The sequence below is a fragment of the Tubulanus polymorphus genome, chromosome 5 (assembly GCF_964204645.1).
Source record: "Tubulanus polymorphus chromosome 5, tnTubPoly1.2, whole genome shotgun sequence".
In the NCBI taxonomy this organism is placed as follows: domain Eukaryota; kingdom Metazoa; phylum Nemertea; class Palaeonemertea; order Tubulaniformes; family Tubulanidae; genus Tubulanus; species Tubulanus polymorphus.
In genome coordinates, this window is record NC_134029.1 from 21,850,787 (window position 1) to 21,864,497 (window position 13,711).

The following is a 13,711-nucleotide window of genomic DNA, read 5'->3' on the forward strand; positions in this document are numbered from 1 at the left end:
CGTATATTTTCAGTTGCGCGCGTGCGAGTTTTGTGCCGTTGATTATTGAAAAGAAGTAATTCAATATCTGAATATTTCTCGGCGATTTTTACAGTGGTTTAGAATTTCATCCGCTGCTAAATTTAAGATCGAGATGTCGTGTGACTACGTCGGACTGAATGGATGTTTATTTCGTCGCGGTATCTCGATAATTCATGCAGCCTTCCACGATGCTCGGGTATGAAAATTCAAAGAGTGATTTCAACTCTTTTTAAAAAAGCCGGTGTAAATGATATCGACCTGCGAACGACGAGCGTCGAATGATCGATGCTGAAGTTTTCCGCGGCTGGATATAAACGAACCACTTGTTTTTCTCGTATTGGGTACAGATTTGCTCGCTTGTTAACGATAATCAGCCCTCATTCAGTCGACGTTCTCTCACAAATATCCGCACAAATCCGGTTTACTATTCATATACAGCTAAATCTAATTTTTCGTCGCCGAACGTCGTCGCGTGAGCAACTGTTGCGAATGATTAGACCCCGCTGTCGGGAAAATTAGATTTCCAATATGGCCGAGATGTCGAAGGGAAATATTTACACAGACGCCAAACGGCATTTTCTAGTTCGTAGAAAATTGTCTCATTGTTACATTCTCTGAAATTAAGCGTAACTCTTTTAAGAACTTTCAGCAGCCAGGGGTGGACGCATGGGAGATGAGAGTGGATCGGGTGGTCTAAGAAACTTTACCAACGTTCCTATTCTGATTTCTTATTTCATAGAATAGATAATGATGGTTTTAAGCCCGGAAATCACTTTTGCATCCATCTTGTTTTCAAAATTCTGGCTCGACTTGAATCCATAGTAGTCTCTATCTATCTATAGTATAGCCACCTCTCCTGGATCCGTTACTGACAGCGCTAACTCAAAATCATCATAACCTTTTCAATTCAATGTCAAATGAGTTTCATAAATTTCGCGTATAGTATAATTTTTGCGGATGTATCCACACACACATGTCGGGATAACGTTCATTTTACTGACGGAAATTGCGAAATTTCCCTCGGGTTTCGACGCGTATTGTATCGTTGTCAATTGTATCGGTGGCTGTCTTTTGTAAGTTGATTTGTTTTATTAATGAAATTGACGCGCGCCGACGTTTTAACGGCGTATTTCAAACCGTTGAAAGAATGAAAGTTTTTCATTTATTTAGAAGCGGCGACTGGAACTGGTGTTGTTATATGTCTGATTGAACTCCTGTGCGCGTTGTTGAAAGATTTATTAGATTGTAACAATGATGGCAGTGTGTAATCTGTATGAAAATCGACATTTCAATTCCGCATTCCTTTTATCGTCTCATCCAGAAGATGTTGACTGTAACTGAAATTTCGTTTGAAATAGAAACACGTCGACAAAAACTATTTTCAGATCTTTAATTTCAGGATACTGTGTAAGATAGTATACCTTGTAAGATAACTAAGATTATCTTATTTTCAAATTTAAGCCATTAGATTTGCATTCCTTAGTAAGTAAACTTAAATCAACTAAATTAACTTATAAGATTAATAAGATTAACATGTTTTTGGAATGGTAAATCCATTTATTTATGCATGAACTATCTTCATCATGATGCCACGTTTAAGATGAAAATTATGTCAATGCAAAAAGTTATAATCATAGTTCAATTTATCTTATATAATTTATTTTAGTATATTCAATAATTTATCTTAGCTCATTCAGATTGAGGGAGAACGGATAAAATTCAGATGTGAATGAAATAAAAGAGTGGTAAAAAAAGTTACACGAACGATTAAAAGTTACTTACTGTCGTAAGAAATTAGAATTCCATAACAACAATGAGCGGTCGTTGTCCAATATTTGAATGTTAATTTGAAACTGAAGACCGACAAGTTCGTTCGACGGTTCGCTAGCTGTTTATTGATTGGCTACGACTCGCGTGTTGTCATCGCTGGCGTTCACGTTTACGCACACCATGATTTGCTACTTTGCGCGTTATAGTTTCAAGATGGTCGCCTAATGAAATCTTCGTATCGATCGCACAACGACCGACGGTGGTTGCATCTCGCGCGCGCGCGTATCGCGGAGGGGGAACTGTGCCGGCGCAGTCACGTGTGACGTTCTTACCGCTCCGCGTCGCGCGTTGATCACAATGATTTATTGTATTATGTAGAAACCCCCTCTCCTCTCGGGATAAACACCGAACTCTCGCGCGCCGCACCGTGCGATCTAGATTATTGATAATTGATAGTACGGCGTCGAAGAAAATGTATCAATCATTTCAGATTGATCCGCTCGATACTAAGATTAGAGCGCGCGACATGAAATTAAAGTTGTCACAGTATCTATAATCACTGTCAATAGAAGAGGTTTTAACTGAGGCATTATAATTACTCCTTTTTAGGTCAATTATCGCAATTAGAATATTCAATATGAAATTCTAATCGTCAGCTTTTAAATACTTTTCTTGCGCGCGTTTAAGCATTAATTAACTTCTGTAATGTTCTAGTGAGTGATCTCGTGAAATATCGCCATCCGTCCCGATGGATATACTTTAGAGACGTGTAAGCCTTCGTTTAAAACATAAATCAGCGAAGTTCACTGATTTGCGAGATTGATAATTTGGTGTCCTGGGATTTTGAATATCCTTCCTATCAGCCGTTTCAGTAAAAATTCATCATCAACTTTTAGATTGCGGTCTGGTCGGATCTTGCGTTTGTTTTGCATTATATAATATTTCTTGAAACATAATATTCCTAGAATATACGATACCGGTATTCCATGAAAGATAAAAGATGAAATGCTTGATTTTACTACACCGTATTTTTCATCGATCCAGGGTCTAATTTTGGAGAATGTTTCACATCCCAAACTTTGTTGTCCAAAATGCAATAATAGGTCACTTCCGCACTGAGGGGTCTATCAAACCATGTACTGCAGCTGTTCTGTGGTGACAATTTTTGTCACTTGTGAAAGGACCTGAACTTGTCACATCCAAAAAGGAACTTTGATGTCCAAAATACAATCTCCCGCACTGATATTCACCAGTTGTTTGTTATAATGATATTTATTTCGCCATGTACATATGCAGTATAAATGATATATAGATTATAAACAATTTACATTCATACGAGGCTGGATGCTTGGAAAGCCAATGGAGGCTGTGTCCCATTGGGATCCAAGTACCCAGAAAAAAAGATCAAAATTTAATGAAATTAGGTAGAATGAGGGTGAAATGGAAACGCGAAATGGGAGTAATCTGTTTGTTGACGAAATGAAAAAGGGTGATCAAAAGATTTGATGGACTTGTACAAGTCCCCCTGAATCCACCCCTGTGATGAAATGAAATTTTTTTTAGTAAAACTGAAGTTTCGTAGCTTAATTCGTTGATTTGCAAATATCTCAACTGATTTAGACCCGAATTGTATGATTACAGAGCGCTGGTAGTCGACTGACTTTCGATCCCAACGAACAATACAAATTCATCCAAGTTAAAATCGTCGATGACTCCATACCTGAAGACGATAAATTTTTCGAGGTAAGTATCATGAATTGGTATGAGTTTTGTCTATTTTTTTGCGCGTTGAAATTCTGCTTTTAAGATTACACCGACTTATATTCACGAAGATTGATTTTTAAATGCTCATTTGCATGTCTTCAGGGTTACCGCAAAACGCGCGCGTGTCTTTTTGTCTTTATAAAAGAATGGTTTTATGAAATGATCTTCACCTCGCAGGCAACCGGAAGGTGCCTGGTATCGTCTGTCAGTACATCGTAAAGAGCTACTTTTCCGTTATCTTTTCCGCCGTTTAAAAATGACATCTAAGCGCGCGGGTCGGTCGTTACATTGTCGTTACATTGTCCGCGGCCGCTTTGAAGAGTTTTTATTTCGATATAAGCCACATTTCCTGAGTCATTATATCCAATCTCAGTTACAAGGGCTTCTTACGAATTACGACCGTATGTCGAACATATACTAGCAAATCTAATCTGCCTCAGGTGAACGTTATATATCAGACGAATCATTAAGAACAACAAAATGCAGGAAATTAATAGAGTTCACTTTTATTAATTAGTTTCTTATGTATCTCGGTATGTTTTATGATGAGAATCTGTCGCACTAAATTAGATATAACGGAACTCGAAGGTAAAACGAGTATCAACGTCGAATAAACTGATTTTTTTTTTCACGTGTTTTTATTTTCGTACAGGTCGAACTTCGTAATCCGACGGGTGGAGCAGCCATCGATGTCGGTTCCAAGATTAGGGTTGTCGTCGAGAATTCGGATAACGCCTATGGAGTATTCCAGTTTGATAACGCTACAACGGCGAATACAATCATCTTCGAACCGCCGCACGGAATTACATCCGCTAAATATGCAGTGAGTGCTACGATGATTGATTTACCAAAATCTCATATTGAATTCTACTTTTATCGTTTTCTTTGACGAATACGAAATCATCGATCGGCGAAATATTGAAAATGAATTTCAGATAAGACGAACTGAGGGCAGGATCGGCAGTTCGGAGGTCACGTGGTCGCTGTCGTATAGTGGAAATAAAGATTTTGTTGCCGATCAAGGAATCGTTGGATTCATAGCCGGTCAGGAGATCGCGTACTTCGACGTTACTGCATTGGCTGATAGCATTCCTGAAAAGAAAGAAGTCTTTACTCTCTCCTTGGCCAATATCACTAAGGTTTGTGCGGGGTTGAATATGATACATTTAGATCGATAATGTCTGTCTGAGGACTATTTTAAGAATGGGAAATTTTTCACCCCAAGCAGGCGGGCCACTGGCCTGGAAAACCTGGAAAATCATCAGGAATCAGATAAATCTTTTTAAAAAATCTAGGAAAACTCGGGGAATTTAGAAATGCTATTGACCACGTGTTTCTTTATCAGTACGTGATTCACTAAAGATTGATAAATTGTGACATTTTAAACCAAGAAATTTTATCTCGATTCACTTACCAATTTAATCAGGGAATTTTCTGATGTAATATGGAAAACTCAGGGATTTTTTAACTGGGGGAAAAGCCAACTTTGCCACTTGATACACTGAATGTGAATGTGTATGATTGTTATTATTAGGGAATACTCGGAGATAATCGTCAGACGTCTGTGTCGATCGCTGCGAACGATGATCCGTACGGAGTTTTCACGATTTCATCGACGAGTAAAATAATAAGTACCACCGAGGGAAATAAAGGTAAGATGAACTAAACTGAAAACTGCGTTCACGAACGACGAGGCGATATTTTTTCCTTTCTGCGTTAGTCGTCGTTCTTCGGAACCTGTCGTCGTGAGATTTCAATCAATACCTGTAAATCGAATGTTTTTAGATGCGATTGTTAATCGTTTTATCAACGCTTAACGCCTCATTTTACTGATGTATATTTAGCGCGATGAAACGATCGATTTGATATGCGAAGCGCGTTCGTATGTTTGAGAGTTTCGGGATCGATTGAATTTTTTTTCTTCAACAATCACGAGTAATTGATGTTCACACTCTGCGTTTTTCCGTAGCATTGAGTTTCGTGTTTAATTTTCCATAAAACGCGAAAGATCAACGACGTTCGGTACTTCACATTTAAAACCGCATTATCGATATTGATTTGCCTAATGGTACCGATGGTGCGAATCAATGGGTTGCAAAATTGACATCAAAACAGTCACCGGTGTTAGATTTAAAAAGGTGCAAATGCGGTGTTCGTCTTACTGTTTGGGTTCACACTATTTTTGGTGATGGATACGATTTAGGTATCGCTAAAGAACAGACTCAAACAAGAAATAAGAATCTCTCGTCTAGAATAATCTGTTTAATGATAGACGATCGGCATTTTGAAATATATGATCGAAAAGTCATATTCAATTTCTGTGCTTTATATTGACGTAAAATGAATTTATTAGATTGATTCAGAACCTCATACTCTACTTTATCGGAGAAATTCCTAATTTCGAGATGTCTGAGACAAAATTTATTGCTTGTGACGTGATATGCATTAACCCTTTCAGTGCTGACTAATCAATACCCTATAGTGCTGGAGATAATTTGAAAATTTTGAAAAATCCACCCTTGTGTGTTGAATAACGGGAATACCACTATAGTGCGTATACACCACGGTGCGGTGTATCTTTAGTTACTAATATTTCACTATGTTTGACAGGTGCTACCATCTTTCAAGAGAGATAATTACTAATTACATCAATACACCGCAGTGCGGTGTACTAGCAAAATCTATCACTGATTTATACACCGCACTGCGGTGTAGAGGCATTGAAAGGGTTAAAGCTTAATAACTCAGACAAATTGGTGAGAATTGTGCCAGACATTGTTTTGATCTAGGCATTTTTCTGACTTAAAGATGACTTTTGGCAAAAGGGTTTTTAACGCGTCACAATTTCTGTAACTAATGTTAACTTTTTGGAATTATTTCAGATGTTTCTGTGATAATCTTTCGTAGTCGAGGATCATTTGGATCTGTAACGGTGAACTACGCGACTGCAGCAGACAACGAATCCTTTTCATTCATCAATCCCAACATCCCTCGTGCCAGGGCTACAATCGACTACACGCCGGTTCAGTCTAGTGTTACATTTTCTGTCGGTCAAACTGAGGCATCGTTCAAAATCGGCATCAAAGATGATTACGATTCCGAAAGCGACGAAGCAATTTATGTCGTTCTGAAATCTGTTATACTCAATCCAATACCACCGATGGATCAAGGTATTACTTCCGATCATGAAAAGTGCAGACAGAATGTTGATAATTTCTTTTCTCTTAGTATGTTATAAATTCTTGAAAGTTGTGAAAACTAAATTCTTCTTGGCTTATTTCTGTACTCATGAACTGATATATTGCATCTGCCATCTACCAGCAAATGGCAGCAGTTAGGTAATTCGAATCCTGTATCATTGCAGTTGCTAACTCTCCGAAACTTGGTGCAACTATGAACACTTACAGTCAGATCATCGTAAAGGGCAATGATAATGGAACTAGTATAATACTACTATCAGCCACGGATGTGACAGTATTCGAGAATCAGACTGGTTCGGTTATCAGCATTATACGTAAAGGTGGAATGTATGGACAGGTAAGTTTATATATGAAATGAATCGAGAGAATAGTGCAAACGTATACTTTTTTCATCAGAATTCCTTTCCTGATACAGGTAACCGTGAAGTTTTCAGTCACACCCGGTCTGGCTCGATACGGAGAGGACTACACCGTCTCATCGACTGATATTGTGTTCGCCAATCAAGAAACTATGAAGCAATTACCGATCAAAATCATCGACGATCCATATCCGGAACTAGCGGAGACATTCACGGTTCAATTGCTCGAACCACTTATCGGAAATGCCATTATGGGAAGTCCAATTAAGGCTACTGTTACGATTGAAGCTTCAGATGATCCTCTTGGAACATTTGGTAAGATATATTTGTGTGAAGTCATATTTGAAAAGAAAAAATGTTTTATTCAAGTAACAGTATGAAAAAATGTATTCAAATTTCGTTGTAGACTTTGCTAAAAGATCTGTAATTGTTGACGAACCTTCAACCGGTCAAAAAACGAATGTCGATATTCAGGTTGTTCGTACAGGAGGAAACTTGGGAGTACCTGCTGTTAGCTGGCAGACGACATATGACGGTATGATGATCAGTGCATCAACTCTCAATTCGTTAAAATCACTCTAAAAGCATATTTTACCTGATAGTTTTCGGTCTTGATTTACAGGTGTACCACCTACAACAGACATCAAGCCAACATCCGGAGTTCTGCATTTTGTTAGCAATGAGACCAGTCTGCCGGTTAAGATCGAGGTGTTGCCTGATACTAAACCAGAGGGAAATCAGGTACAATTGGATTCATTGACATCTTATATACATTTATTAGGACACAAACGTTTAGCAAATTCTTCATTCTTATTCGCATATTTCAGAATATTAACGTCACTTTAGTCAGTGTAACTAATGGTGGACATATCGGACCTAATAACAATTTCATACTGACAATCCGTGCGAATGATAATCCACATGGGACTGTAGAATTCATTGGAGACACATTCACTGTTTATGAATCTGCAAATTCTACCACTCAATACGTCACTGCCAACCGAATGTAAGTCTATCTAACATTCATCGCCATTTATGAATTGGTCATACCACAAAATGACTACTTAAGATTAACAGGATGGTAACAAATCTATATGGTGTTATTTTCAGTGGGGGTACGGTCAGCGATGTCAGAGTATATTACAGCCTACAAGAGATTGATCCTTTGTCTCTTCTTGCTAAAAGTGGACGCACCATGTTATCATACTTTGCCGGACCGATTGAACGCAATGCTACATCTACTGGACAGAAAATTGATATAGTCACTGATCCCTTGAATGCAAGTGTCTCTATTCACAACATTGAAAATCGTATTTACCTTTTACTGTCTCATATGTTTTTAAATGTATTTATCCAATTATAGAGTTGTGGATCTGCTTGTCTTGCGTCGAAATCATGTATGACATTTGAATTGACGGTATCGACTAATTCTTGTCATCTCTACAATAAACTTGATATGGCCACCATAACATCAGGAACAGGAACGCAATACTACACCAAGAAAACTTTAGAGGTTATTTGCAATTTGTTCGAAGGAGAAATTATATCAGGGTTATGGGAGGCAGCATCTTACCTTTACACTTCAGAGCCTTGAACTGAGCCAGAGAACAGAAACTGAATGTCAAAATGAAAACTTTATTTATTTCAGGCTAACTCATTGTATATGGAGCAGGCACAAGCTGGAGTTGATTATGCCCCAGTTAGCAATGGCCAAGCTATCATGAAAGATGGAGAAGATGTGGTTGGTCTACCAATATCAATTTTACAAGACAATATCCCAGAGTTAAATGAACAGCTTATAATCAAACTGGAGAAGGTTGAATTGGTGAACGATACTCAAGGTTCTAAAGAACTGCCGAAATTAGGAAATAAAACTTTGGCATCGGTAGTCATAGCCACCAATGACAATGCTTATGGATTGTTTCGAATATTCAGTAATGACCCTCGTGCCAGTCAAAATGGGAGTCAAGTCGCTGTTGATGAACAGGATAATTTGGCAGTCGAACTCCAGGTTGAAAGGACTGGTACGTATCTATGCAGCGGTACCTAAATATATCCTGAGCTTGAATGCTTTAGAGATTTGCTTTAACCAGAAGACTCGATTTTTGAAATTTGTGATATGATTCCTTACAGGTGGTTCATTGGGAGATGTATCTGTAGATTGGTTTATAGATACCGCTACTAGTACTGCTATTGCTGGAAATGATTACGAAGCCGGTGGAGGGATAACTCTACTTTTTGCTCATGGACAGATTAGGAAAAGTATGCTTTGATAATTTACGAATTTTGGTTTTTGTTTTCAATTTGTCATCATGAAACATCAACTTCTCTTCTATACAGCGATAACAGTTGCAATCCGTGATGATACTCTCCCAGAGAATGATGAATCAGTCATAGTTAAACTCGGTAAACCGACTGGAGGGGCCAGTATCGGGTCTCAGGGTGTTGTTGATGTAATTATCAAAGCTAATGATGATGTTGCCGGCCGAATCGGATTCCAACAGAAATCGATTGTAGTTCATGAAGGTGAGTTTTGCAGTTCAGTTCAGTTTTGATGAATATGAATGATCATCTTTCGGCATATTTGTATTATTATGGATTGTGTATTTCAGGTGAAAAAGTCAATCTTGTTGTTGAACGTTCTTCTCCTGCTCTTGGTAATGTGTCTGTATATTGGATGATAGAAAGAGTGAAAGGTTTGCCTCCTCACCAGAGTTTCCGACAGTCGACCGGCTATTTATTATTTATTCAGGTAATTTCATAGATGATATATCTAAAACCCGCTATATAGAAATTTAAAAAATTTAAACTGAAATTCATTACACAAGAATTGAAAACAAACGACATGAAATTTCAGGGTCTCTCTCTAGAAATCATTGTATTTCATAGATAACTGATAGAGTGAGCCTGCTGTCAGTATCAATTTTGAAATTGTCAATCCAAATTTGAATTTAAGGGGCAGTTGAAAGCTGATTTACAGCTCGAAGTATTGAAGGATAACCTACCAGAAGTGCACGAAGAATACAACATCAGGTTGTGGAATTTGTCGGTATCCGGCATCCGAAGCGAAGGAGTTGCGTCTCTCGATCCTCAACGTTATAACCTCGGATTATCGATCCGCGGTAGTGACGATCCTCACGGAATCATCGGCTTCGCTTTAAGTAGCCAGAAAGTTACGACGGTTGAAGCAAACAAGACGTTAGATTTAACGATCGAAAGAAAGTTCGGAACTATCGGCGCTGTTTTGGTTAATTTTACGGTAAAGCAGGGCAATGTAACAGCGCTGAACTCCGAGCAGGAACTGGCAACCGCCGGTAAAGATTTTCTCGACTACGGAAGCGGCGTGGTTATTCGTGATGGAAGTACATCGGCTACTATGAAGGTTTACATATTAGACGACTCGATTCCTGAAGTGGATGAGGTTTTCATTGTGCAGTTGTTGAATGTATCTTTGATTCAGCCGAAGATATCCCCATTACAGCCCGCATTAGGTAAATAATGTTCAGATTCAGATAACTTGAGAACAAAAAAGTTTGGTGTATAATGCCTTCGTTGATTCATGTATGGTAAGAGTGGTACGTATATGTTGGTGTTGATATTTTGTAGCTTCATCGGGAACGACGGCTGAAATATTGATCAAAGCCAATGATGGGACTAAAGGAGTTGTATTTTTCTCTGCAGAATCAGCTAAGTAAGTGATCATAGTAAGATAAAGTGATATAGTGTATAAATAGGTTTGAATAGATCGTGCTGATTCATCAAATTTTATAGGAAATCGGTGAATGAAACTGCTGGTGAAGTTGTTTTGAGCGTTATAAGAAGTATGGGTACATTTGGTAATGTGTCAGTATATTGCTATGCTCAGCCCGGCTCGGCAACTATTGGTGTAGATTTCATCTTCGATCCGCAGGTAGGGGCTATCAATTTTCTTTTTGTTATTTGTTTGTTATTTATTTGTTTCTGGTAACAATTTACATATAGGTGTATTGTTATTTTAGGATATAGTTTTCGCCCCTGGACAGAGTAAGAGAGATATCACAGTGCAGATTGTTAATGATGGTAAGGCCGAGCCTCCAGAAACATTTGAACTGGTTTTAGCCAGTCCTAAGAATGGTGTTCAGTTAGGCGTGCCAAACAAAGGTAAGCATTTGCACTTCCGCTGATTTTCAATAAACTTTCACTTGGATATTGCTAGGCAAAATTTACCAGTAATATTTGCCTCGATTTTCAGCTGAAGTAACGATTGGTCCTAGCGATGACGCGAGCGGATTTGTATCGTTTTCTATTAGCGACGTCATCTATTTGAATGAACCGTCTGCTACTTCAAGCGTTAATTCACAAGTAGAAATACCCATCTTACGCGGACCTGGTCTTTACGGAAAAATACTGGTTCCATTCAAAATCACTAGAGTTGGTAATACTAAAGAGAATGTGACCGATGTAACACCAACAAGTGGCTTCATTACTATACTTGATTCTCAGGTCCGTGTTATATTCGTATTTTGATTTATTTTATTGAGATAATTTTACGCGTACTACATGAAAATCAATTCATTATCTACAGACAAGTGGATCTCTAATGATACAAGCGTTAGCGGATAATATAGCTGAATTAGATGAGGCGTTTGTGATCGAGCTCAGTAAACCGCAAGGAGGAGCTCAGCTCGGGAAAATCATCCGACGAAGTTTGATCATTCGGCAAAATGATTCACCTTACGGACTTATGCAGATTTATCCGAAATCCTCGAGGTGATATTTAGATCTACAGTACAAGATTCATTTGTTTAAATTTGAAACAAATTGTTAGTTTTCTTTTTATTGTTTTAGTGCAAACACTATTGACGTAGAAGAGGATGTTGGTCGGGTTGAGTACAGGATAGTTCGTCAAGGAGGAACGCGAGGAACGATCAGCGTTAATGTATTCATCGAGGCATCTTCTGCGCAGGCCCCATCCGGGACCACGGTGTTCTTGTCGAAATATCAGAAATTGCCGGCTAAATATCCGGTCGGCTGGTCATCGTTGAAAATTGGCAGCACGACATATGGAGTCTTGTTGAATCGTTATTCTATCGGTTCAATGAATACTCTTATCGGATCAAATGGAGCTGTAACTGGCGCTAAAACAGTAAATAATTCGAACATAGATCAATACTCAATGGTGTATAGATGGCAGGGTGTTTACAGACCAGTACAGGTAAATGACATTTTAGAATTGAGTCTCTTGATCAAATAGCACTTCAATTGGATTCAAATTCTTTTAATTCGTTTTATTAGGCAAGTTCAGTTATTTCTTTGATATGAATATAATATGTTAATATGTGGTCTTCCGTTATTTCTTTGCAGACATTAGAAACTAATGGTGCATCATTTGCGACCTCTTTCAATATTGGTGGCAAGTCTTATTTTTTGGTCATCAATTCGGGAGCTATCGGAAATTATGAGACGAAGTCAAGATTATATGAAATAAATGAAGCTGGGGTTGTGAAAGTGGTGAGTTTTATTTTTGTTGTAAATTGCAAGTTCTGATTTGATCAATGTTCTTAATTATAGATTTATTCTATGTTGTAGATTCAAGATTTCTACACCAGAAATGGACAGAAAGCTACGGTTTTCACGCAAGGCCTCGATCAATTTGCGGTAATCGTGAATTATCAAGACAATTCCGGTGAAACGAACATCAACTCGGAACTTTACAAATGGGAACAAAACGCAGGATCTTTCAGTAGCATGGCAGCTCAGTATATCTCGACGATTGGTGCAAGAGACGTCACTAGTTTCAAAATCAATCAGCAGTTGTACCTTTGCATCGCAAATAACTACGATTCAAAAACGAGATCGTACGAAATTGAGTAAGTAGCCAAATGTTAATGAATACATTTCCTCGCTTAAAACTATTGCGATATGTACGTAATAATTGATTTAATTTTCAGTTCTATTCTGTACAAGTTCAACAGCTCAGCGGGATTATTCGCGATTACGCAGCGTTTCCAAACGAAAGGAGCGACCGCTTTGAGTTCATTCAGTTGGGGAAATGATCGCTATTTGATCATAGCTAATAGTCGCGATAATTTCGGTGACACTAAACAAGATGTTATCGTCTATAAATGGAATTTCGTCTTGAACGCTTTCGTCACCCTTCAAAATATTCCATCAATCAGCACGTCGAGTTTAGACATCTTTCAAATGGATGGAATAGGTATGTGATAAGGAATCATTCGAAATGATTATGGTTTGATTAGTCTGTAGTACTATGACATAATATCTAAATTTCAGTATTTCTAACCGTGGCTTCAAGCAGTGCATCAGCAATACACGAGTGGAATCCCGCTAACTTACAATTCCAGCCAGTCTGGAATGGCTCATCCGCGACTAGTATCTACCCGAACATCATACCGCAGACGAATGGATTTTTGACTACGATGATGATATCCAGTAAAGATCTGAAGAGAACCGATGTTTACATATTCAGTCGACTGAGCAAAAGCGCCGATTTCGTCCCAATGTATGTTAATATCTCATTTGAACATATATCTTCATAAGGTTTCCCTGATCTTTTTTCATTTTCATGTATGGGCACTTTTTTTCTTTAGAAATGTT

General features: G+C 38.2%; 1 protein-coding gene across 1 annotated transcript; it reads left to right on the plus strand.

The window, feature by feature from the left end:
• The first annotated feature begins 133 nt into the window (after window positions 1-133).
• LOC141906317 (adhesion G-protein coupled receptor V1-like) lies at window positions 134-13,653 on the plus strand. Its single transcript, XM_074795564.1, has 28 exons — window positions 134-217; window positions 3,433-3,534; window positions 4,208-4,378; window positions 4,491-4,694; window positions 5,090-5,207; window positions 6,438-6,725; window positions 6,920-7,092; window positions 7,171-7,429; window positions 7,521-7,649; window positions 7,737-7,855; window positions 7,942-8,120; window positions 8,225-8,399; window positions 8,478-8,627; window positions 8,763-9,138; window positions 9,248-9,376; window positions 9,455-9,640; window positions 9,727-9,866; window positions 10,071-10,605; window positions 10,721-10,805; window positions 10,886-11,024; window positions 11,113-11,254; window positions 11,346-11,596; window positions 11,679-11,863; window positions 11,942-12,308; window positions 12,458-12,604; window positions 12,683-12,963; window positions 13,045-13,310; window positions 13,388-13,653. The coding sequence occupies exons 1-28, from the start codon at window positions 134-136 to the stop codon at window positions 13,651-13,653; spliced, it is 5,646 nt and encodes a 1,881-aa protein (XP_074651665.1).
• The last annotated feature ends 58 nt before the right edge of the window (window positions 13,654-13,711 follow it).

Excerpts from the sequence above, each read along its gene's own strand:
- LOC141906317 (XM_074795564.1), top strand. The coding sequence starts at position 134 with ATGTCGTGTGACTACGTCGGACTGAATGGATGTTTATTTCGTCGCGGT. Across the intron at positions 10,806-10,885 it reads TTCTCTGCAGAATCAGCTAA|GAAATCGGTGAATGAAACTG; the intron begins GTAAGTGATCAT and ends CAAATTTTATAG. Across the intron at positions 11,025-11,112 it reads ATTTCATCTTCGATCCGCAG|GATATAGTTTTCGCCCCTGG; the intron begins GTAGGGGCTATC and ends TTGTTATTTTAG.